General features: G+C 39.8%; 2 protein-coding genes across 6 annotated transcripts in view; one reads left to right on the top strand and one right to left on the bottom strand.

Moving 5' to 3' along the window:
• Nucleotides 1-25,696, bottom strand: part of PSD (pleckstrin and Sec7 domain containing) — a 178,572-nt gene that overhangs the window by 45,195 nt on the left and 107,681 nt on the right. The gene's annotated exons all lie outside the window — the stretch shown is intronic.
• The window catches only part of GBF1 (golgi brefeldin A resistant guanine nucleotide exchange factor 1), a 97,884-nt gene that overhangs the window by 30,130 nt on the left and 42,058 nt on the right, over nt 1-25,696 (top strand). For all 5 annotated transcript variants that reach the window (XM_054276647.1, XM_054276646.1, XM_054276643.1 and 2 more), the window contains exon 4: nt 25,310-25,441. In XM_054276647.1, coding sequence (XP_054132622.1) covers nt 25,310-25,441 — 132 coding nt within the window. The remainder of the gene's footprint in view (nt 1-25,309; nt 25,442-25,696) is intronic.

The following is a 25,696-nucleotide window of genomic DNA, read 5'->3' as shown; positions in this document are numbered from 1 at the left end:
TAGAAGATGACAGCACTGGGCAAACTTGACTCATGAGCTAAAAACAATCGAAGGTCATCCTGGCATAGGCTTTTTGCACTTGTGATGGGAAGAAAAGTTTTGTGGCACTTTGACATTATTACTGATAAACTTAATTGTGGAATGGCTGGACCTGTTTTACTGGGGCTGGGTTGCTTGTGTTGAAGTGATTGGTGTGAGCTACAAATAGCACAGCACACCTCACCAGCATTTGCTCTCTGCTGCCTTGGGGCTGTGCATTCACTGAGGGAATGGCGTCTTGGTGAGATGACTGTGCCTTCTTCCTGATAGATGAATGTGCCAGATGACTTGTATGGAGTCCTACCTCACAAAGACAGAAAGCTGGAAGCATCTAAAATTGTAAATATAAATTCTAAAATACTTCTCATTCATTGATTCATATGCAGCCATGGTCAGAGAAAGAAGTGGCTGGAAAAAAGATGCACATGCAGGATTTAAATTTCAGGCCTAACTTCTGAACATCCAGAAGCACAGGTATAAACTAAAATTCTTTCTCAGCTACTCCATAGCCTTTGTAAGATTAATTATACCATTTTGTTTCTGCTATCACTTTTCAAATGATATATTGCACAATTAAAAAATCAAAGTGTGTTTGGAGAGAGACCAGTCTTATTTCAAGAATGCCTCCTTTCTTCACTGCGGGGTTTAGACTTGGTAGTGGGAATTCAGGCTCAAGGTGGTCATTGTTTCTTGGGATTTTTTTTGCTGCTTCTCTGTGTCTAGAGAGGACTTTTGCTCCTTGGACTGGTTGTTTGGCTTTTTTAAGCTTAATCACTTACACACAGAAAAGGAGGAGGGGGTTGTTATTCTGCACCTATTGCTGTTCTCCCTGGCCTGTTCTCCCCAAGGATTTGCAGAGATGATGGCAGCTCTGTCATGAACAGCAAAGCTGCCTCCTGCTGACCGGGCTCGTGTTGGTTAGGCTTGGGAGGCCGATGTGGAACTCGGGCTCTGATCAGATCTGCTTGTCAAGGGAAAGCTCTCTCTGATTTCTGCGCCTGATCAGTCACTGACTGATATGACAGCCCATGTGTCTGAAGTGTTGAGCAGCAGGTAAGTGCTGACACTTTGATTGGTCAGGCCACAGTTTGGGGATTGACAGCAATGTCTGCAATGACGTTGGAAGAGCAGCCAAGAATTTACTTTCAGTGGACAAATGGGATTAGTTACTATGTTTAGCTGACATTAAGCTATAAATTATCTGAAAGGTGGAAAGAAATTCCACTCAGAGTTCATGTAGAATTTCCATTTACTAATGTGGCTGCACCGAGTCTGAATATTTATAAGGGTCATCCTTTACCATGTTGTATATGTTTTTGATGGATGTTCTCAGTACTTAATTTGTTACAACATTCAAAGAACCCAGTTAAAAATCAGGCCTGGGCATATCAGGTGCTGTGTCAAATTTATAAGTTCTGAGAAGCTTACATTATATTACCCTTGTTCTGAGAGCAGCTAAGTATTTGCTTAAAATTAGATTGTTAGGTATTCTTGTCTAGGGTTGTGGAGTTTCTTTTATTAATACTTTCATATTTAACAGGTGTTTTATCTAATTTTTCTGTCTTTAAAGTATTTGCAGCCACACAATTATTGGAGTCATTCTTTGGTAGTTTTTCAGTGGTGGAAAACAGTCTGCCATGCTCAGCTCTCTGAAGGGAAGATAGGTGGCCATTGGTGCTGTGTACACCTCTCCAGTGTCTGATACCTGCTCGTAAAAAATTCTTTTAAGCACTGAGCCATTCTTTATCTGTCAATGAAATTACCAGGCTCATAGACCTCAGTTTGAGTCATGGGGAGTTTTATTCCTAATACTCAGCCTCCTTTCTCAGCAGAAGTCAGTCACTACTTATTCTTCTTAGATGAAGTATGTGAAGCAAGTATAGCAGAGCTAACATCTAGGTGTCACAAGAACTTGCTTTCAGGGAGATATTTGTCACAATCCCTAGAGGACTGCAACTTTCTTTGTCCAGTTATAAGTAGCCTTTGGCTCTTAGTCCACCTTTATGCAGTTCACAAGTTTAGGGGTTGTTTTCCTTGTCTAAGAATTTTTTTTTTAATGACCTCAAACAATAAAATTTTCAGTTCTGTTGATTTGTCTGTGATTAGATCTGATGGAAAATAATGGAGAAATACTCTAATCTCTGAAGAACAGGGAGTAAATATAAGATAACATTTTATTAGCTTTAATAAAAACGTGTTTTCTTAGTTGATTTCTACCTATTGCTGTTTGTGGCAGGAAGCTTAGTATGTTGTATTAAAATATTATGCAAATTTTGCTTTAAGCTGTTGTATATGGCTGCTTTATCAATTGTTTAGTAATTGTGCAGCCACAATTCCTGTTTAAAGTTGTCTTTAGGAGAAGGAATTTAGTGTACTGCTCTGCAAACTTTGGCTGGCCTTTTATGTTACGTGGCTGAAAAAAGACAGGTTTTGATGGTCACTGTCTCACTGTCACTCACTCACTTTGGGGTGGCTGGAAAGTTGTTTTTCTTTTACATATCTCTCTTTTGTTGCAACTCTTTCTTGCCCTTTTTCATACCATATTTAATATAGTTTTAATTTCATGTGTGCATTTTGAAGGGTGCCCATTAGTTTGAGTGAGGATGCTTGAGAAGTCTGATGGAGCAACTGAATAGGAGAGAAAGGAGAAGAGGCTGCCTGTGCTTACAGTGGACAGGTGGCACTTCCTCACTTCCTTGCTCTATGTATTTGATTTATCTGTGCTCATAGTACTGGTGAATAGTCTTCTAATAAACCAGTTTAAAAATTGGCATGTTTCAGCATGCAACAGTTGTAATTCTGGTGCTGATGTACCAAACTTTAGGGAGATTTTTGATACATTTCTGACTAACATGGTATTCAAAGTACTCCAAATTTTTGAAAAATATTGAAAGTTTTCATTTGGTGCTTTTCAGTTATTTGTTATCTAAACCTTTAGTTGTTTAGACAGAGCAGAAGTTAGAAATGACCAGCATGTGTATGCCCTATATGTGTTTTCAGTGCAGAACCTGATGGTTAGATCTACAGGCAGGTAAAATCTCAGAGCTTGGCATTATGCATCTCTACAAGCTTAAAGCAGTATTTGCTTTCAAGTCTCATTCAAAAATTGCCATAAATAGAAGAATGGAAGGCTCAGATAATGATTCACACTCTAGAGCTGGTTATAAGCAGCTGTTAGTTGTATCAAGGGTTTTCAATACTTTATCTGGGTGATTTTTGAGTTCTTGAAGAATACTTCTTTTCCATATGAAGTTCTTTGAATTGCTGTTATTTTTCTTTTTTACTCATGGAAATTGCCATCTATGATAAAGGATGCTAAAGGTGTACTGTAGCCCATTAGCTGCTTGAGATTTTTATCTGTGTTTCTTTCTCAGTTGCTTATGTCTTCATTTTTTTTGAGACAAGTTGATGTTGTTAAATTTATTTTGCAAAACAGGAGTGAGAACCCTTCTCTCTAAGGTCATGTCTCAACAGTGAGGTGAACTAGACTTTTCCATCTTTCCTAGATGGTCTTGAACTCGCTCCATTTTAAAAAAGTAGAAAAAGGAAGACCCAGAGAGCTGCAAGCCAGTCAGTCCTACCTCTGTGCCCAGCAAGATCATGGAGCAGATCCTCCTGGAACCTAAACTGAGGCTCATGTAAAAAAAGGATGTGATTGGTTACAGTATGGCTGTACTAAGGGCAAATCATGCTTGACAAATTTAGTGTGCTTCTACAAGGGGTTTACAGTGTTAAGATAAGGAAAGAGCAACTGATGTCATCTGCCTATATTTGTGCAAAGTGTTTGACACTGTCCCACATGACATCCTTGTCTCTCATCTGGAAAAACATGGATTTGATGGATGGACCACTCAGTGGATAAGGAATTGGCTGAATGGTTGCACTCAAGGAGTTGTGGTCAACAGCTTGCTGTCCAGGTGGAGCCTGGTGACAGGTGACTCAGCTGTCAGTGACAAAGCCCTCAGGGATTGATACTGGGACTAGTGCTGTTTAACATTTTTTTGTCAGCGTGGATGGTGGGATTGAGTTTATTGATGACACCAAACTCTGTGATATGATCAACACACTGGAGGGAAGGGATGCCATCCAAAGGGACCTTGACAGGCCTTCAGGTGTGGGCTGATGTGAGGCTCATGAGGTTCAACAAAGCCAGGTTCAAGGTCCTGCACCTGGATTGGGGCAATCCAAACACAAACACAGGCTGGGAGGAGAGTGGATAGAGAGCAGCCTTGAGGAGAAGGTCTTGGGGTATTGTTTGATGGGAAGCTCGACATGACCTGGAGAATGTGCACCTGCAGCCCAGAAGGCCTGTCCTGGGCTGTACCAAAGGCAGTGTGGCCATCAGGTTGAGGGAGGGGACTGTGTCCCACTACTCTGTGAGATCCCCCCTGGGAGTGCTGCATGCAGCTCTGCAGTCCCCAGCATAAGAAGCACATGGACCTGTTGGAACAATTTAAAAGGGAGGCCATAAAGATGGTCAGAGGGCTGGAGCACCTGAGCACAGGGCTCTCCTGTGAAGACAGGCTGGGAGAGTTGGAGTTGTTCAGCCTGGACAAGAGAAGACTCTGAGGAGACCTTACAGCTCCTTCCACTACCTAAAGGGGCTGCAGAGGGGCTTTTGACAAAGATGTGTAGCTGTAGGACAAGGGGGAATGGCATCTAACCGGAAGAGGAAAGGTTTAGATTAGATAAAAGGAAGAAATTCTTCACTCTTAGTATGGTAAGGCACTGGTACAAGTTGCCCAGAGAACTTGCAGATGCCCAGTCCCTGGAAGTGTTCAAGGTCAGGTTGGATGGGGCTTTGAGCAACCTGGTCTAGTTGATAGGGTTCCTACCCATTGCAGAGGGATTGGAACTAGATGATCTTTCAGTCTCTTCCAACCTGAATTATTCTATGAATTTATTTTTTTCAAGCTGTAGTACTTAAGCCATACTGCATAAAAATAGTCATGTATACAAATGCAATCATTTAAAAGCGCTCTGAAACTTAAACTATTAGAGGTGTTGGAGGCAAATATTTCCACTGAGTAAGGTTTTCTCTGCAAACATTTTTCACTTAGACTAAGCCTTGTGAGTACTAGCTTGGGGCAGTAGATGAGAATTAATGTGTCAATGATAAATTAATGTTCCCTTTTGTCTCTCTAGTTAGGGATCCCTTGATGATTTTTTTAAACTTTTTTTTTTATTATTAAATGGCTATCCCTTCCCCATGCACTTCCAGTTTCACCCACTACCTCATGCTGGCGGTAAATAGTCTGCAAAAAATGTCATTTGCTGGTGGATTGTTTTTCTGTTTATTGGAGGTGACATGAGCAGTGGGGCAGCGGCAAAGAGGCCGTGTTGCCATTGCTAAATATACATCCCTGACAGTCTGATAATGGGTTCCAGGAAGTTCAGTGGAAAATTAAAACAAAGCAACATTTATAGCTGATTGAACTTGAAAAGCAGTTTTCATGTTGAATGGCAAATATGTGGACTTCAGCATTCCAGGAGACTGATGCAGCTCCACTGGATGGGCCTGACCTTGTGTGCAGAATGGACTGTGGACACAGCAGCAGGCAGAATGGCTTCATCTATAGAGGACTTCATGGGGAGGAAAAATTTGCTATCGTGCACAGAAATAGTTCTCACATACGCTTATATTTATACAGTGTCCACAGGTCTGAATAGCATCTTTCGTGTGAGGGTTTTGCAGCCTGTTAGCACTACAAGAATGTCTGGTACTGGGACTGTCTTTGTCCCTGCCAAAGCACTAAAAATACCCTTCCATCTATCCCCTCTCTGAAGCTGTAAGCAGAGTTTACTTTTATTGGTTTTGTAAAATATTGCAGAAGTTACAAATTATGTTCTCAGCAGTAAGTGGAGCTTGGGTATAGAAAGCTGTATTTTCCATGTCTGCCTTTCTGTGTTTAGAAGGTACCCCTACCCCAAACCCCAGAAACTCAGAAAACAAACTGAAAAGGTGTTTCATGCTTAATAATATTCAGTTGTTTTTTGTTTATGATAGACCAAACACTCTTGGAAATGAAACTTGCGAGGTAGAAAAAGAGTAGATTTTTTTTCTCACAACATTGTGTCAGCTAAGGTACCAGTTAGAACTTCCACAGGTCAAACAGTGAGCTGCAGGCTGGATGGCTGACCTCCACTGAAACCTGGCTGCTAAAAGTAAATTTGATGAAGACTACCTTGGTTAAGAGAAACAGAAATAAAATTTGTAATTGAGCTAGCTACTACAGGTTTTGAGTACCTATTTCAGATTGGAGTAGAGTGAATTTTAAAAGATGACTAATGACTTCCACTTGGTCACAAGACTGTAAGGTTTGCTACTTTGTTTCTTTTGGCTGGTACTCGAGGTTGCACATTCAGTGTTTAGGGTGTCCATAGATGAAAACGTGTCAAGTGCTCTAGCCTCTTGCAGTGTTAAAAGTTTGGCAGATATTACTTTGTTGTTGGACAAACCATGATGGTGTTTGTAAATAGCTTAAAATCTTCAGGCTTTTTTCTTTTGCGGTTTTTAATAATAGTTTTGAATTGTGAGATTTAGAGCACAGTTATGTGGAATTTTAAGTACCAAACTTCATATATGTCAGTTTTTAAGTCAGCTAAATGTTTAGAGCTGAAAACATCTAAACATTTATGTGGCTGTATTGTCTGTCTGGTTACTTGTCAAAAAAAATACATTCAGTGGTCTGCCTATATCTGAATGAGCATTTGGAATGTAAAATGTTTCATCCATTCCAAAACAGCTGGCCCACCACACAAAACCCTTACTTGAGCATCTGAAATGGTTTTAGTTGCATGGCCTGTAGCATTCCTTTACATTTTAAAACATGCTTTGGGACTTCATCTCTTTGACTGCAGAGGGCTAATGGAGTATAAAACCTGTGAACATTGCATCTTGTTAAGTCTTGAATTTTCTTTGTCCTTTTCTTAAAAACAACTCCCCAAACCAAACAAGAAAAACAGGTCTAAGAGTGTGAACTGAGCACTTCCTTGCTGCCATATATTTCTCACATGAACAAGCAGCAGATTGTTTACAAATACAGAGAACGTTAACTCCATCCCTGGTCCATTCTGCCTCTGGAAAGGTTGGACAGTGCACTTAATGGAGCCCTTCTCGTCTGCTCAGCCGCATGTGATACAACTCCACTTTGTCTGTTTGCTTGTGTTTAGTTTATAAACTTGGATATAAACTGGCATCAGTCCCTCACATCACTTATGCGTTAATGTAACACAAATTCAAGGCTTTTTCTCTGTCATGTTTAATGTAGTGATCCGTTTCAGTTCCATGGCTTGAGAGCCATGTGCTTCTGAGTGGTTGTACTGTATTCAGTTCTGCGCTGTATCTGCCCTGAGTTTGAGGCTGCTGTTGCGCCTGGAGGACCTGCTGAGCTGTTAATAGCTTGTGACAGGCCTGTGCTCCAGTTTAAACTGATCAGTCTTTTTTTTTGAGGGTCTAGAGTTTTTCAGTGAAGGCAGAAAATACTGCTGACTCAACTCCCCTTTTTCATCTGACGTTTTTACCAACTAGTCTCCAGACTGCAGCTGTTTCACTGACTCTTACTTGTTCTGTGGTGCTCTGAATTAACTGTGAGCTGTGAAAGGCTGATCCTTTTTCAACACTTAACTGCATCTAAATCTGCAGTAGACTAAAACTGAACTTCTGGAATTTTATGCCAAGGATTGGGGTTTATATTCTTTAATATCAGTAAAGTCGAGGCCAGGACCCTTACATGGGGTTTTTGCTGGTGCTATGGAGTGCAGCACTTTGTTAGAAAATCAGTTTGTATCAGTCCATTTTTATGCTTTAGTTTAACATGAATGCTTTAGAGAAGGGCTTTCTCTCCATTTTTAACAACTCTTTCTGCTTGTAATGATTATTCTTGCCAAGAATAAAGCAGTCAAATCTGTTGGAGTCTGACATCCTTTTTAACCTCGGTGCAGTGAGTTATCCTTTCAAATTCCCCTGCTTCTCTCATCCTCTCTGAACACAGCTCATTTTAGCTGTTAGTTCCACAAGCTCGTTTAAAACGAGTAATTTATTATGAGTAATGAGGTGTGTGCTTTTAAGTGAAAGAAAACAAATTGGCTGCTGTGCAAGCCTTTCAAATTCCTGAGTGTGCTTGGAGGTGTGGGTTACAGGAGAAGCAGATAGCAAGTGAAAACAACTCTATGCTGGGCTCAGCTGCTCAAAGTATTTGTGGTGTTGTGTGTTTATTTATGAGCCTGTCTTTGCTGGGGATTCGCTGCCCTGTATCCTGGTAGAGAAGACTCACAGGCAGAATGAGGAAGCCCTCATTAATCTTCATGCTCTTGTTTAGAATTTCTTGTGCTGCCTGCTGCGGCTTCTGTTGGAGCAGGCACTGGCCTCTTGCAGTGAATTGAAATGGCTAAGATTAATATTAATCCCTTTAATACTGCAGCTCATGATATAGTCATTAGGTGACTTGGAACTAATCCTGCCCACCTAACTAGTGTGATTTATTAAATACACATGGAGGATTTAGTGTGAATACAGCGTGGTGGAATAGGCATCAAATAAATACCGCTGTGTATCTGTGTTAATGCTGGCAGATTGGGACACAATTGCAGGACAGCCTAGGAAGAAACAGGAGTGCAAGGGATACTTATCACACGGTTCAGTGGAGTTTACCTTTTTTGGATTAGTAGTAATGATTTTTCTGGCTGGACACGGCATGTGCCAAGAGGTAACCGCGGCCGAAATGAGGCTTAAAAAATAGAATTAATAGACTGGAGGAAGCACGAATACATTTATATGCTGCACTCAGAAGCAGAAATTGCTCACTTTCCTTCCTGTCCTCTGAGGAGACAGCAGATTGTCTTCATTGTCTGCCTGATCCTCTCAATGCAGGGCTCCAGTTAACATTCCCTCTGCAAATATTTGAGGTATAGAATAGGAAGACAGTTAATTAGTACTAAGCTAATGAGCATTAACCTGCTATTTCAAAATAACAGAGGCTTCTCTTGCAACAGTTTGGAAAAATAGCTGGTCTTTTTTCCTTATGGGCATGATAGAGGTCTCTGTGGAATTGTTTTTGATGGGCTATTTACTGGTTTTGATTAAGAAAGGATTGTTTAAAGCAACTGAGCAGAAAACAGTGGTCTGGGTAAGTAGTGTCAGTGTATATAGCTCTGAAGGGATGACTTCCTGACCTCAGCCCTGGTGACATACCCAGTTTGACATGGTAGGGAAGAGAGATCAAAGCTAAAGTTGATCCATTTCTAGATGCTGGAGGTAGAAGATTGTGAGAGTTTAGGAAATTATTTAAGTTCAGTCCAAACAGTGACTATTAAAGCTGACAGGCTACAAAACACTGCACTGTGAGCAGCGCAAGTTTCTTTGCTTATCATCTGAGAAACCTTTGTGTGAGCTGAATTAGCCATGTAAGAGCTGGCAAGGAAAGATTAAAATGTGTATGCAAAGATTTTAAGCTCTTTATGCCTATCATTTGCTCTTTGCACTTCAAATCTTTTTAGTTAAAGCCACAAAATAGGGAGCTTTTCTTGAGATTGCTTCTTTTGAGATGCTTTCACTAGCTCACTCATGGAGAAAGGATTAAAACACAGATGCAGTATGACTGAACCAGTAGCTCTGAACAGGTTGGGAAGTAAACTTGATTGTGGCCAGATTATCCTTTCCACAATGTGGTGCTGAAGGGCAGATTTTTTTAAACCAGAGCTGCAGGCAGGAGAGGTAGAGACAAGTGTGAGAGGCAGAGCTTGCTGAGCTGTACCTGACACAAATTCAGAAATTATTTATTAGTATATTTTATTTTTCACTTAAATTTTCAGAAAAAGAAACAAAGTTTTATGTTTGAACCGAAGAGAAATTATCTCTGTGGAAGGAGGACTTGCAGTTTGTCCTACCAACTTCCTCAATATTAGTAAGAGCAGAATGTTGCATTTCAAGTTGAAATGCTTACCTAGGCAGAGATTTGGAAGATCCTATTTAGGATCACACTAGTGTTCGGGACATGAGTTGTTCTGTGCAAGAGGATAGATACTATTGACCAAGTGTGAGCCAGCCTGTTGTTTCAAGTACAAGTCTGATACTTTGCTCATGTTAACTGTAATTTTTTTTAAGATTGTTTCTTCCTCCTCCTGAGCTTTATTAACCAAGCCTTTTTAAAGCAGCTGTGCTGCTTCCACAACTCTTACATACTCTCGCCTTTCTTTTTTTTTAAAGTCTGTACTTGTCATTTCTGCTCTATTTGGAAGACTTCTGCTTTTGAATTGAATTTTCATTGAGATGTAACCTGATTCAGGCCAGACTGAGATCTGTGTTGCTAGGTTGTTAGCCTTTAAAAGGGGGACATAGGGCACCTCATAGTTTTTTTCTTACCTTTTGGAACTTGGGATCCGAGTATGAGGTTGTCTGATGCTTTAAGTGTGATTCGTTTTGTTTTGAACCATGTAATAGAAAGGCAGAAATGTTTAATTATGATAGTAGCAAAATAGATACAAAATAATTTTTTAGTGAGATGAGTTTAAATGTCTGGCTTGTTTCAAAGAGGGGACGGGACTCTGCTTGCCTGTTCAGTTGTCTTTATCAGTCAATGTGGGAATACAGCTGTGACTTCTCATAAGGGATGCAAGGTCATGCACTAACTCTTCAGAGACCATATACAATTTCTGATGGAATAAATCTGGTTGTAGCTAAGGAAATTCAAAGTATGCTAAATATGAATCTGGCTGAAATGTGTGTTTTGATCTTTTACATTTGGGGGTTTTAGTCATAGGTTGTCATTGGTTCTGAAATAACATTGTCTGATACAAAATTATAAAATAGTCAAAATAATTGTTGTCCTGTTAATGATTTATCAAATAAATGTTATTTTATCTAGATTTTGGATTTTACTGAGGTATAGTAATATTGATTTTTTTCCTCTCTGCCTATGAGGTACCCTCATCTCAAGACCCCTCCCTAGCACTGCTACAGTTTTTCAGTGGCTGTAAAAGGACAGAGCAGATTTGTTTTAAAGATGGTGAAATTCCAGGCTGTCAGAGGATGTGTGGATCCTCCTATAAGTCCCATGTCTTCTGCGTTGCTGAGTTGATTTGTTACTCCGAAAGCATACTAGAAAGCTAAGACACTGCTAGGACTTACTAGAAATTAAAATTTCAATGTAGAGCAGAACAAGATATAGTTCTTGCTTCTAAAAAGCCTAATGGGGAGGCAGGGAGGTTTTTCTGTTAGTTTACCTGCTGGCTGTTCATACACTAGTCAGATTATTTCTGAGCTAACTCAGAGATTTCCAATTTAAATAGGCTGCAGTTGTTATTTCTGTTTGTCTGTGAAAAGTACTTTACTTTATCCTCACTACTTACTATTGAAATAGTTCACATTTGTATATACTGATGTTTGTTCAGTGGCTGCAAGAATCATTTAGGATACAGCAAGGAAGAAGAATTGGGGTTTTTTGTGTGTGAAAAGGAGCATTGACTATGCAAGGAGTAACAGCATGGCTTAGTGACTGTTAGTACAGTTACAGCAGGTGTAACTCAGATGAATCCTGTTAGAATGCAGTCATACATTAATTTGTATAGTAACAAGTAAAATGTAAGGGGTCTGATATTTTGTAAATGTTCCTCAGCAATGACTTTCTAAAGCAAATAAATGCCTCTAAATTCAGTTAATAAATGATGTGTTGTTGCTTTGAATAGAAGTATTTAGAATTAAAAAGAAATCTAAAAATACAAATTTTTGTTTTCTTTTAATAGTCAGATGGGACATTTTTTACAAAGTCATGGTGAGAGCAAGTGATGAATACCTTGCTTTGAGAGTCTTCTAACCTTTTAAGTTAGTTTGTGCCGTGAAATGGATAGTGAGTGATTTACTGTAATCTACAGTAAATTTGCTGCATTTGCTAGTTCCTGTCAAGGAGGGCTGGCTACAAAACAGTCCTTATATATTTGAACAGAACTTTGCAGGCATTTAGGAAATAAAGGCAGTAAACCAGATAAAGACAAGTATTGTTAATCCAAGTCTTCCCTACTTTCCACCTTTTTAAAGATGAATGCATTATAGAAAAGGGCAGAGCAGAAGCTTTCTGTCCCTACAGAGTGTTGAGTATCTTGGAGTAATCATGTCTCCTTCCCTTCTAGATGCTTTGTCTGCCAGTTTTCTGCTTCTCCCTGTGTAGTTTGGTGAAAAAATGTTTTGAGGAGAAGGAAGTGTTTTTCTATATTTAATCTATTGCTATTTATTAATTATCTAGGCATAATAGGTATAAGTGCTAGCTCTGTGCCTTTTTGTATTGATAACCCCTCTTGAGATCTCTCAACTCAGTGAAGATACTTTTTTTCCCTTTTTCATTTCATTTTTTTAATTTAATTTTTTTTTCATTTACTGCCATTCTGTTATAAAGCAGTCATTGATGAGTGGGACCTAATTGTGGTCTTCTACCTAAAGGAGGATAACAAAAAAGGCAGAGCCACTTACATGGGCCAGAGATCCATTGCCATGAATATGGATTATTCCAGTTGTACTTGGGAGCAAAATGTTGAGAGAGAGTTCAATACTGGGACATGGGAAGAGAGAGTGGAATCTCCATCCATGGAGATTTTTACAGTTTGACTGAACAAGGCCTTGAGGCAACCCGAGCTCCAGAGCAGTCATTGAATGCTGGTTGAAGTAGGTGACCTCCAGAGACTCTTCTGATCCAAACCTCTCTGTGGCTCTGTGCTGGTTGTTTTAGTAATTCCTAATCTCCACTTTGTATTTGTCTGATCAGACAAGTGCTGCCTGTTTGTTTAAAACATAATCAGATGATCTTGAAAGTGCACATGCTCTTCCCTGTTCACTCTGTACAGTTCCTCTTTTTATGCACTTGGATGGCACAGATGTCTTAAGTGTCAACTCAGGTGATTTCCATGCTGAAACATCTAGTCTTAAACAGCAGAATTATCTCTGCCAGATTATGGGCTTGGCTCTCCAGTATGTTCCAAAATATGTGGGAGCAGGATAGGGAAGGACTATTTCCTTCCATTTCCCCCAGTGCCTCTTCTCTGCTTGAAATGTGAAGTGAGTCTGAAGGATTCTGCTGGTCCCTTGAGTATGTCATTATCCATTTGAAGGAACCTAGCAGGTGAAGCTGATATATAAGGAGCATTTCATTTTCTCCTACTCTCTCAAATGCACACAGTTGTGGATGTTTGTACTCAACAGAACCAGTGTGAAATTTAGTCACAGCCACAGCATGTGTTCTGATTTTCCGGGGAAACTTTCTCCCAGCTGTGGGTTAACCCTTTCTCCACTCTTCTTTCTGCTTCTCCAACTTTTGGGAAATTTCAGTGAGCAGTTTCTGTGATCAAGGAAGCTTTGAGAGCTGGAAAAAGAATTAGTTCTCAGTGCTTCTATTGGGGAAAGGAATAAGATTAAAACTGGGTGTTCATTGAATGTGTGTAGGAGATTTGATTTGGGTTTTTTTTAGTTTCTTTAAAACAATTGAAACAACTGTATTATTGCACCCCTCAGTTTTTGTCCTATGCTATGACAAAACTAAATTGAAGTTACATTGCTGCCATCAGTCTTAAGGTGCTGCTTGCCCTTGCCTATGTGAGTGCTGCCATGCTTTTGTAAAGGTTCTGACCCCAGTAAACTGGGGCACATTTTAGGAGTTTTGCTATTCTAACTCATAGGCTTAAATTGGATTTTTAAAGTAGGTGGTACAGATGCTGTGTTGACAAGGACTAAAGGGAGTGCCTTTTTATCTTTTTCTTTTTTTCTTTTTTTCTCTTTTTTTTTTTTCTTTTTCTTCTTTTTTTTTTTTTTTTTTTTTTTTTTTTTCTTCAAGCAGACATGCTAAGAGTGAGAGCATTTCCTCTTTGTGGAAGGAATCTGCTTGCAGATATATTGTTACCACGTCCTGAAGCCTATTATAGTGAGGAAGAAATGTGTTTGACATTCTTTCTATACACTAGAAAAGCATATTTGGATTTATATTTTGAGTTATCTGTGTGTGTCCTTCTGTAAAAGAAGGGAAACTTTCTTTCAGCAGGAATATATATATGTATTTCTAGATTTTAAATCTAGAAATTTAAAAATGTTACTGTGGTAAACAACCCCAGTAAATTTAAATTTACAGTAAATTTTAAAGTATTACTGTGGTAAACCACCATAGTCTGTAATGTCTAGTAATGAAGTGTCCCCAAATCATACATCAGTGCTGAGTCATATTTGACACCAGTGTTTGAAGGAGCGTTGTCCCAAGTGTGGAGACGCTGCCTGCTCAGCAGTGCCCGTCAGGAGGCAGACAGGGTGTTTGTAGCACGCTGTGTTCAGCTGCTCTTTCTCCCTGGCCAGAATAAGTTATCCTGTGGCTTCCTTTGCCCGCTGCTGCTCTCTTCCCTCATTTCTCTATTTGGATTCTTTTTGTACTGAGATTCAGTCGTTCACAGAGCAGCAAAATGACATCTCCAGACTGCCTGCTGCCAGATCACAGCAGTTTAAATTGGAAACTTAAAAGCTGAAGCAGGTGCTGGAACTATTCTCCCTTTAGTCTGGTTCATTGAGTGCCAGCCTTCAGCTGAGGAATGGGAAAGGGAGGAGAATTGATTTTGTGATTAAAATCTCTGCCTGATTAATATTTGCATTTCTTCAAATTGTATGTGAAAATGCCGTAAATTAAATCTGAGTTTAGTGGAGCTTCAGGTGGTTGCAATGATACTTGTTTTAGATCAGAAGTTATGACTCTGGGCCAAGGTGCTGTTTTTTTGGTTTTTTGTTAACATTAATATCTGCAGCAGATGTGATGATTTTTTCAAGAGACCGCAGGAAGAACATGCTCTATTTCTGCTAGTTTTCTTAAAGTTTCCAAATTTGGTAAACTATGGAGGGTTTGGTGTGGTGGTTTTGGTGGTTTTCTGTTTGTGTTTTGTTTTGGTTTGCTTTTTCCAGTTCAGTTACAGACCTGAGTTTGCAGCTTCTGCTTGAAAAACTGATTTAGAAAATCAAGAATGTTTTCTAGGCATAGTTCTGGAGTGAGCTTCTGCTTGGTATTTATTGATTGCTGCTGCTAACCAATAGAAGATCTGAGGAGGGACACTCTCTTCACTCAGTGGATATTAGGGAGCCTACATGTACAATTACAGAGGGGACTTTTTGTTCCTGGTAAGCACAAGCCAGAATTTAAATAGTTTAAGTAGGAAGAGACCTCTGGAATTCATCTGCTCTGATAACCCTGCTGAATGCAGGACCAACTTGTGAGATTGTGTGCAGGGTTAAAGCCTGCTGAATTCTCACTGTTTGCAGGGATAGAGCTTCTACACCTTCTCTGAGCGAACTGTTGTGGTGTTTGACCACCCTTCTTTAGAAAAAATCTTTCCAATACCTAATTGGTGTTCCCCATGTAGCTTCTGTCACTGCAGCTCATACTATTCTGCACTCTTGCATTAGTTTATTCCTATTAGAAGAGATTTTTTTTTTCTTAATAGTATAAGGTTGTCTTTCCATTCTCATGTGATTTGGCATGTTTGGACTAGCTTAGAGACTTTTTCATATGCTATTTGGGAGAAAAGGGACAAGGAATGCTTCTGCTGCTGGCATTTTAAAGAACTTGTGTTGATTCACATATGGCCCTGCAGGTCTGGGGTTTCCTGACTCGTAGTGTGTAAAAACAGTAACAGTTGTGGTACAACAGTATAACACTGACTCATGATTATCAGTAGAGTTTGGATGTTTGATTCCAAAACTTGATTTAGAAATTGCTATAGTCTTTTGAGTACAGGGCATTAACTTCTCTGGTTGTTGCTGAGCATTGACAGGTGGGAGTGCAGGAGGGGAAAGCCCTGTGTTCCCTCAAGAAATGAATTTGGTAATGCTGACTGAGCATGAGAGATTAGAGTATTGTAAAAGGTTTCTCTTTAAACAGTGCTTATTTATTAGCCTTAGGTTTTTGGAAACCTAGTTGAGACATTTTGCAATCAAATAATTTTCGTAGAAGCCAAAAAGTCTGTTGTCTCAATGGTCTGGAGCAGAGCTTATGTGTAGGTGTTTTCAGGGTAAATACTACCTTGTGCATCATCTCCACATGTTATTGGAGAGCCATGAAAAAGTTAAAGTGAACCATTATCTGGATGGTTTTACCCACCCTTAAGAGGAATAACTTTTCCCTCTGCTTATCACTGATCCATTCCTGCTGCTTTCTTTCTTTTTTGTTTCTTTTTTTTTCTTTTTTTTTTTTTTTTTTTGCTAAAAACATTCTTTTTAATTCAGTGTGATAAAACATCCGTTATTTGTAAGTTGATTGAGCATAAAGTATTTCATTATAAAATGGTCATCCATCACTGGAAGCTGGGGGCTGCAGAAAACATTAACTGTGCACTTTTGGCTGGAATGCAGCTTCTCCAGAATAATGCAGCTTCTGTGTAAAGTATGCAGCATAAAAAAATCGACTGTTCAGGAAAACAGGTGCTCGCCTTGCTCTCCCAGGGCTTTGGGATTTCATCCCAAGTTTTTGGAAGGGCCCTTAAACTCCTACTCCTAGTTACCTAGAGTCACTTTTTGGTTTTGAGCAGTGCTCTCAAAGCTGAAAATGCTGGTGTGCATCAAGTGATTTCATTCTGACAAGGCTGTGAGAATTTACTAGCAGTTTAACTGCTGCTCTTTTGAAAAAGAGATATATTTTCTTCCCCTCATTCCTTAGCTCTTCTGAAAATTAGGTAGCTTTTTTAAAAATCAAGTTCTTTAACACTGACACCCAAAAGTGAGTGGCTAAATGCTGCAGTTTGTCCAGTTTGTCACTGTGAATCTCCTTGATATTTCATAAGCTCAGCTGCTGTTCTTCTGTGTGATAAACCGTAAATATAATTTTGACTTCAACTTGTGTTATACAGTGCATATCATATTTCCCTAACTTAAATAATAAGTTGGAAAATAGCTGTTTTAACTAAGAGTCTTAATTAACTTTTGATTTTGGGAGGATGGAGTGGGAAGCTTTTATTGGATTGGTGCTGCTGGTTTTTTTGACAATATTTCCAGGTAATCCTATGGCACAGCACTTAAGGCCAAATATGTTCCCTTTTCATATGAGGAGTTGAAGCAGAGATGAAGTGACTCGCCCAAGGGCATGAAGGGGAGATGAGTGGGAGAGGCTGGGGAGACTGATTTGCCTGTCTGTGATCAAGGGCCTTGCTGCCCCTTGATGGTCAGTTTATTTGTATATGTGCTTACATCCTGTCAGAGCAAATTCTGTAGGTCTAGGTCTAGGATTGAAAATCAAAAGGAAATTCTTCTGTCTTTGGCTTTTTACTGAGTTTTGGGAATAAGTGCTGTTGGAGTATAATGGTTCCATGCCAGAGGTCATGGCAGCAGAAATGCAAGGGTGAGTGGTTAAAGCAGGGTTGTGTGTGGTGACCTGTTCAGTGTGTTGTGTATTCCAGTTGGAGAGCCAGGCTGTGTTGTGCCTAGGGGAAGAAGAGAGGGAGTGAGGAGCTGGGGGCTGGCTTGAGCCAGCAGCCCTGTTTGTCTGAAGGGGTTGAAGTTCGCGCTGCGCTGTCGCTTTTACATCAGTCCTGCTGGGCAGCATGGAGTCAGTGATGGCCTTTAGCAGGATCACTCAGCTGAACTTCTGAGCCACTCAGAAGTGGTTTCTTCTGTCATGGGCATGTGCTAGATCAAAAACATTAGTAGTAGACTAAAATAGATCAGTTTGACACTTTCTTAGAGACTGTAACCTGTATTCTGTTTCTTTACATGGATTTTAGGCCATTTTGATTCTTCACAGTCATTTTATTGTTTCACAGCAGATAAATGATTCCAGAGCATGGAAAAAAATGTATTTAATGGAGTTGGGGATTGATATAACATTGTTTCCATGATGCCTGTCTTAAGATACATCCTGCTTGGTGATCACTGAAGTTGAATACCATTCACAGATCTCTTCAGATGCAAAAACTAACAAAAAAAAAGTCAAAAGTGTGGAAACTCAGGATTTTGTTTCTTTTCATGTATCATCAGGACCTTGTATCAGTGGTTTGCTCTAGCACATTGCAGTATGCAGAAATTAATTTCTTTCCCTAGTCCATTTGGAGGAACATAATGCTCACTTGTTGTTATTATTATAGGAATCAAGCTACTGTTTAATGCATGTAGCATCAAAATTTTGGCACACGTGTGTATGCAAGGATTGCTTCAATTATTGCTGGGGTAGGGGTGAGGGGGGGCAAAGTTACTTAATGTTTTTATTTTTACTGTTTGTATGTCTTAAGGTAGTGGTTGTGTTGGCTGCCAGCACACTGGACTCTTCTTCCTTTTGCTTCTGATCCACTCCTCTAGGTTGAAAACTGATATCCCTGTGATGTTTTGCATTCTGCTTTCCTGAAGTCTCCCATTTTATTCTGTGGTCACCTGGTATGTGGGCTCTTGAGCTCTGGGCCATCATATTATGCCAGTAGCACCTGGGAGTTTTGGCAAAGCACAATGTCTCCTAGATTAGTTCAGGTCGAATAGAAGAATTTGTGTAAATCATAACAGCAAGGTACATTGAACCTTTGAGAGAGATTTTTGTCATTAAAAGATTCTTTCCTCTTGGGTCATCAGGCTTTTCTTCATTTCATTCTTTGGATTTTGTCTGTCTCACTGATGCATTTTTGATTCTCTGGCAACACAAGAAATGTCTTGGCTTGTTTGGGATTTGTTGTTCTTCAATTTCCTTTTAATTTTTCCCCTTGGCACTCATTGGCCTCCCTTGAGGAAAGGGTAAACAGAATGGAGTAACATCCAGACAGCTAATTGATGATAAAACTGTAATCTTTTTCTCTGGCCTCCTAGAAATAGTGAAGTTTTCCTTTTCACAACACGGTGAATTTGCAATGAGAGCTCTATTCATAGCGTGGTAGACACACAAAACTGTGGAGAATTACTGTGCTTTAAAGTACCAGGGAAGGAGTTTTAATTTCTCCTGGGCTTTTAAATTGCCTACTTAGCTTGGGCCTGGTACTGTGCAAGATGTGTAAAATATCAGAGTGAAGCAAGTCCAGTGACTGAATTGGGTTCTGTAGAGTGTCACAATCTAATTGCTCTTTCTTCAACATGTACCAATTTCTTTTAGAGAGGAGAAAGAGTGCTTAAACTTGACATACATCAAACTTGTACTGTCAGTAAGATGAGCAGCTAAGTCCATCCTTTGGACTTGGCAGTGTGCAATTCCCCACAGGTTTCATTTAGCCTGGTCTGTCTTGTTAGACTGGCCACGCTCTCTTCCCCGTATTAGGAGGGAACCTTGGGAAACCTGGCTCTAATTCACAATGCAGCAAGATCAATAACTATCAGCATTTGGTCAAGGGCAGATGAATTTGTCATGGGATGGCTGCTTTTTGATTTGGTTTATTTTGGTTTAGTAATTTCATTTAGAGTTGAGTGTCATTGGCTTGGAGGAGTGCCTGTGGGTTCTGAACTTCAGACCTGGTGCAGGTCTGTCACAAAAACTGGCTGTTGTCATAGATATGGTGATTTTCTACAAGAATCTTTTGAAACAGCTTCATTTGGTTCTGAACAGACAAAAAGTGAAGCTTACCTTCATTTTATTTGCCTTTTTTTAATAGGATAGTTTTGTTTTGTTGGAGTTTTTAAGTGGATGTTAAGTTTCAGTTACCTGTGAAACTTCTAAGCAGTTTAGCTTACTGAGCTTCAGGCTAAGTAACTTCCACCCATGGGAGAAAAATGCTTCAAGAATGGATAAAATCTCAAGTCATTGTAGACTCATTGTAGAGTCATTTGGGAGTTCAGTTTTCTGGAGTAGAATTAATGCCATTCCAATTATCATTAACAGTTTAGAGCTTTTGTCTGTTTGTAAAATCCACAAAACCAGTGGTATATTCCAAAACCTATCAGAGGCTTAGATCAGCTGTATTACCCTATCTCCTTTCCCTCAGAGCAATCAGCCTTCCTGTAAGGGAGATAAAAAAGTATTCAAGCAGTTCTGAATTTGCTTATTTCTAGCATATGTAAATAATCTTACTGTGAATTGTGCTGGCAAAATCAAGTGGTGCTCTAATGCTTATCCTCTGCTATGAAGTAGGAGAAAGGTTTTCATGAAAACAAGGATGGATTAACATTGAAATTACCCTTATTACTCTTCACAGTGGCTAAAGATACACTCATGAGAGAGCAGTTTGGAGATGGGAAGCTTTTGCTATATAGTTACTTGATTTTTTGCCTTTCATCAGAATTAGTCATGTCTTCTTAGAGTTGTTCAGGTCATGGGATGGAAGGAAATAGTCTAGGATTTGAAGCAAGGTCTGCTGGTCTGCTCCTGATGACCTTCAACCTTACTGTGCTAAATTACCCCTCAGCTCACTTTTAAGAGCTGTTCTTATTTTGAAGCAGTCTTTTGATTGCAACCTCTGACCAGTATGTGTCAACCATAGCTCAGAAAAAAGTTTGTCAAGATGTTTGTCTCTGCTATCTCCTCAGTGCTAAGAAATAAAAACAGAATTAAACAACTTCAGCCTTTGAAATAACGTCATATCCAGACACTCAGCAGTCTTCATGACTGGTGTTAGAAATTCAAGGTGGAGCAAGTACTCATGTCTGTAGTTTCAAGTCCATCCAAATAGAAACCGTGGGACTTTGCCTCCTGTGTAGTTCCATAAGTGTGCTGATGGCATTTGCTTTCCTTGTGATTGAAGTGAGTAGCTTGTGCCTGTAATACCACTCTAGAACAGAATACTACAGCTGGGTGAAAAGCACTTTGGGAACAGTGGAGACACAGCTGGAGTTTACAATGGAGTTTTGGCTGAAGATACTTTAGCAAGTTTCTGCTTATGAAAAAATGCCCAGGAAATTTTAATGGTCAGTCAGAGCAGCTGAATTTGAAGCACAGCATCAGATGAAACTCCTTATAACTCATGGCACACACTGGTGGCATTGTCAGTGCTTCTGCTTCACTGGTAGGGAAATATAATAAGTAATTCCATCAAAGACAGTATTTTAGTTGAGTTTATGTTGCCCTAACTAAAGGATGTGAAGAGTCAAATGCTCAGTATGCATTATGTCATGCTTCCCCAAAATAAAAATCTCAGTTCTGAGGGGTGCTTGAGATCTTGGCACTGTGGAACAATCATTTGTTAAAGTCATGTTTAATGAAAGGGAGATAAACGCACGAAGCTGGAGTGTGACAAATGAAAGCATTTGTGCCATTGTAATGAAATTAGGCAAACAGAACAGGCTTGACATCTCTGGGTTCCCCTTGTCAAACTGCATTTGTAATTCCAGCTTTGCATTCATGTGTGGCTGTGAATGGCACTGTTTCTCTCTTGGTTTGGTGGGTTGGGGCCCCTGAATGACCACTTTAATTCACAGGGCATTAGCTTTGAAGAGTATATTTTACAGACATCCTTAGAAAAGGATTGTAGTTAATTCACACTTCTCTTTCATTGGCTGGAATATCCTTGATTTTCAGACTGTGTTTGTGTTTATTGTTTCCAAAGCTTTTGTTACCATTTATTATAATGAAGTATTGATTTCAGAGATGCACAAAGCTTGCTTCCACACATCCCTAGGGTATGTATACTGTGTTGCACAATCCCCACAGTATTTATGTGTTTTAGAAACTAGGATGTAAGCTTCTGGCTCCTTAGCTGAATCCTGTTTTCTTTATCTATTAAGAGCTTAGATTAGGATAAGACAATGATACTGTGGGGAACCTGGAGAGAATATTTGGTGTCTTTTGATGACCTCTTGTTTATGAAGTTTAGTGGACATTGGCATTATTTTCAGGAAAAAAAACTAAAGCTTTCTCTCATAACACTAGCTGCACTATACAGACTGTATAGGTGGCAATCTGTTCTCCTTTCAGATCAGAAAATATGTACAAATGTGCTACCAACTGCACTATGTTGCAAGGGCTGGTCTAGGTATTGCAAGAAAAACAAAATGAGAGCAACTAAGACCCCCTTGTGAGGGAGAGGTGGCAGAGGATTCTTTTCACTTGAAACACTGCCTGTACCAGGGCTGTGTGGAGCAGAACATACACTCAGGAACAAATGAGTGTGGTTCATTTATAACGTAGCTTTTTTGCACTTGCCATCCAACATTAATTGGCAGTTATTGTCTGGGGTTAAATGTCAGAGTTGGCGTGAATTTGCTAGCTGGAAGTCAGGGTGTCTTTTAGCTCAGGTGCAGAGTGGCATGTGTTCCAGTCAGTCTGGAGAATTTGTTTTTGGAGTGGTGAAAAACGTGCTCCTCTGTTTATCAGCTGTAGAGCTGCTGTGGTTGTAGTTTTGCCAGGGCACCTAGAACCAGTATGCATATACTGTTCTGTGCCTGTTACCTAGGGACTCTATGTAAAGCAAATTCAAGCTCTGAAGATTTTTAGAGGAACAAGTTACTATAATTCTGTTTGCTAGATTTGTTAACTTTTAAATTAAATAGCTGATAATCACAGGATTAACTCAAAATAACTTCTCATTTCCCTGCAATCCTGCGTTTTGACCTAGCTGAAATTAAGCCAGTACTTATTTCAGCAGTTAAAATGTTTATGAAAATCCAGAAAGTGTGGCCACTCCATGCTTTATGATTGTTTTAAAAGGCAAGTACCTTTTTGTCCTTTTTTCTTGGGACATATTCAATCTGACTTGCTGGTCCAGATTGCAGGGGCTTCTCATCCTTTGAGTGAAAAGACAAAATGTTTTTGGTGTTTGTTGAGTGAACTGAGAATAAAGTGCATGTCATGTAGGCCAGAATGGCAGTGTTTGCAGAAAGTGGTTTTGAGGATGACCCAGGAAGCACTTGCTGATACTTTAATTTTCTGTGGCATGAACTGATTGAGCCCCAAGGCAAGAGTCCGGAAAGCTGGATTTCTGCTCTGTTACAGTGTTATCTTTGTCTTTCTCTCACCTTAAGAAAAGAGAACGTCTGTTCATTGTGCAGCTCAGTTTGCAAGCAGGGAACACAGTGCTGCATGCTCAGAGCATTGCTGTTGTCTGGGCTCGCCTCGCTGGAGAGTGCGTGGGATAGAGCTCAGACAGCCTTTCTGAAGGCTGGGCGTCAAAGGCCAACAGCTGCTGCATAAGAGGAGTCCAGGTCATGTGGTTTGGGTTGCAGTTGCCTGTCCTCGGGACAAATGATGTTGAAATAACTTGTCATAAACAATTTTTTCTTGTTCATTTACTCTGATTCGGAACACATAGCCGATCCTGATAAGAGTCATTCAGGAGTGAAGAGTTGAACTGCCAGAGAAAGCAGCTTATGTGAGCGTTTTAGATGAGGAATGTGCCAACAGTGTGCTAACAATAAGAAAACTCGTCCGAGAGGGACCTGCTCCTGCACTTCAGGAGAAAATGGACGCCAGAGGTCTGATGCAGTTTGTTTGCTGAAGTGCCAGAATGGCTGGATGGGATTGCTGAAATGGGAGTTAGGTGCTTAAACATGAATTAGTTGATTAAATATCATTATAGACATGTGTGTCTAAGTGCAAATAATCCATGGAAAGAATGAAGGAAAGCACTGTGCTCTCAAAGGAATTGTGTCCTCATTAAAATTGCCAGCCTGAAGAGTTGGCTTTTTGATACATTACTTAAGACACTCTTTCCCATCTTCTCCACTTCTGTGCACTGCTTTAAGCTAGCTGAGCATTACTGAGTGTTGTGCTGATGCTGGTCTCCACTTGCTTCTCTGAAATTTTGTTGAAAGGACCTGTGTGAAAAAATGGGAAGTGCTTTCCAGCTGGTTCCCCAAAGCAGACCAGGTTCTTCATTTAAGTCTAAGTAATGTTTTAATATAATTTTTTCCTGGCTTTGAGTAGATTTCAAAGGAAGGCTGCTTTAAGGAGTCCCTTGTGAAATTTTTTTCTCTTTGTGGATAGTTATTCAGTGTTTCCTCTTGTAATACCCTTGGCTGAAGTCATGCTTGCAGATTTGGTGGGTTTTCAGATGGGTTTTTTGTTTGGTTGTTTTTTCCCCCCAGAGCTGAAACTGCTTACTTAAGTAGAGAACCATCCTGTATTTTCTAGTTAAAACACTGAGAAATGTCTCTTGCTAGAAAATTGGTAGAGAGAAAAGCAGCAGCTTGTCGAAGGATTCAGGAATTGCAGTCTTTTTTTCTCCCTGTCTCAAAGAAGCTCATATGACAGATAAGTTCAATATTTGATTATTTTATTAAGGGTATAAATGCCAGTGATCCTGTGACACGATTAGCCATTAGACTTGTATCTTTTATTAGGAATAAAAAGTATGTTTCAGCAAGTTGAGCCAAGTGTTGTACTTAAATATTTCTGGTCTCAAAATTATTCAAGTTACTTTTAAAGCCTCTGTGCCTATGTACTAGCTGTCTTGTGGTTACCTTCACCTGTTTTTAATGCTTTTTCTCCTAAATCCCCCTCAGGGCTCCTCTTATCTTGATTCCTTCTGCTTTATTTGGTTGGGCTTGGTTTTTGTTTTGTTTTGGTTTTTTGTTTGTTTTTCTTGGTCAATTTCCCTAGTTCTGGTTATTTTCTTCTGTATTTCTTTTCCATTCCCAAAGCATCTCTTGATCATCTTGGAAAGTTCAGGAAGCTTGTTAGTTGTTTTTTCTCCAGCTGAATAGCTCAGTGCCTTCTTGTACTGCAGTTTTAGAATGGGTCCTTGCTGGCCAAAACAGCAAGGAGAAGAGTGCCCTTTTTAATTGTTTGGTTGAGAGGCTTATACAGTTATTTTGAGAGCAAGACAGAAGAGTTTTTAAGTTAGGGTATCTTGTGAGGTTTTCCTGTCTTTGCCAAGCAAACATTTAGTGTTGTAGAAATGCAGTTTGTATTCAGGCAAGGAGCTGCAAGAGGTCCAGTGAACCTGGTTGTACATTTGTACTTTGCATGTGATTAGTGTGGAGTTTTATCTGTAGTAGGATATTGCAGGGGTGGCAGAAGGTGGGACAGGGTCTGTAGAGTTCAAGGGTTCCCACAGTTCCAAGGGTAACAGGGAAATGAAGCTACATCTGCCAATGAGTTAAAGCATAAATTTAGGCAGCAGTGGCCTCTGTGGCATTTACAGAGTGTTCCTACAATCAGATTTTAGAAGGCTCCAGAAAGCTGTTTTGAAGATTGCAAGAAAATGAACTTTACAAAGCATTGCATTTAAATTATACACATACACCTGTGTGTGTGTTTGTGTGTGTGTACATGTAAAAGCAACCCTGACCTTCCCACTAGCCTTCTGAAACTAACCTAGAGCAGGCTTCTTTCCCTCTGAGATGAAAAATGTGTATTCTTAAAGAGAAAATGAATTCTAATAAATCAAGTCTAATTGTCATTTTAAAATTATTTTTATTTTACAGAGCTATCTGAAATTGAACCGAATGTCTTTCTTCGGCCTTTTCTGGAAGTAATCCGTTCTGAAGACACTACAGGCCCCATAACTGGATTGGCACTCACCTCTGTGAATAAGTTCCTCTCATATGCACTAATAGGTATGTTATGTGACTTGGTGGGATTTACCAAAATGCCAGCCAAATGCATCTCTGTGAGCTGTGTCTTTGGCCAGGATACATGCTTGCCGTCTTAATATGGAGATTAGGGAAATAAGAAAATTGTCATTAACACTGGGGAAATCAGCATCTGCAGTTTCTTAATATCTTGATGGCTGATCTTTCATGGTCCTACAGCTGTGTCTGGAGACAGAGCCAAAGCCTCTGCTCTGCCCTGACTGCTGTGTGTGCTTAGGG

Source organism: Melozone crissalis, unplaced genomic scaffold, assembly GCF_028551555.1.
Source record: "Melozone crissalis strain CALT ecotype California unplaced genomic scaffold, PUWL_Pcris_2 ptg000019l_1, whole genome shotgun sequence".
Taxonomy (NCBI): Eukaryota; Metazoa; Chordata; class Aves; order Passeriformes; family Passerellidae; genus Melozone; species Melozone crissalis.
Note: the sequence above shows the minus strand (reverse complement) of the source record. Positions and strands in the feature narration are given on the sequence as shown.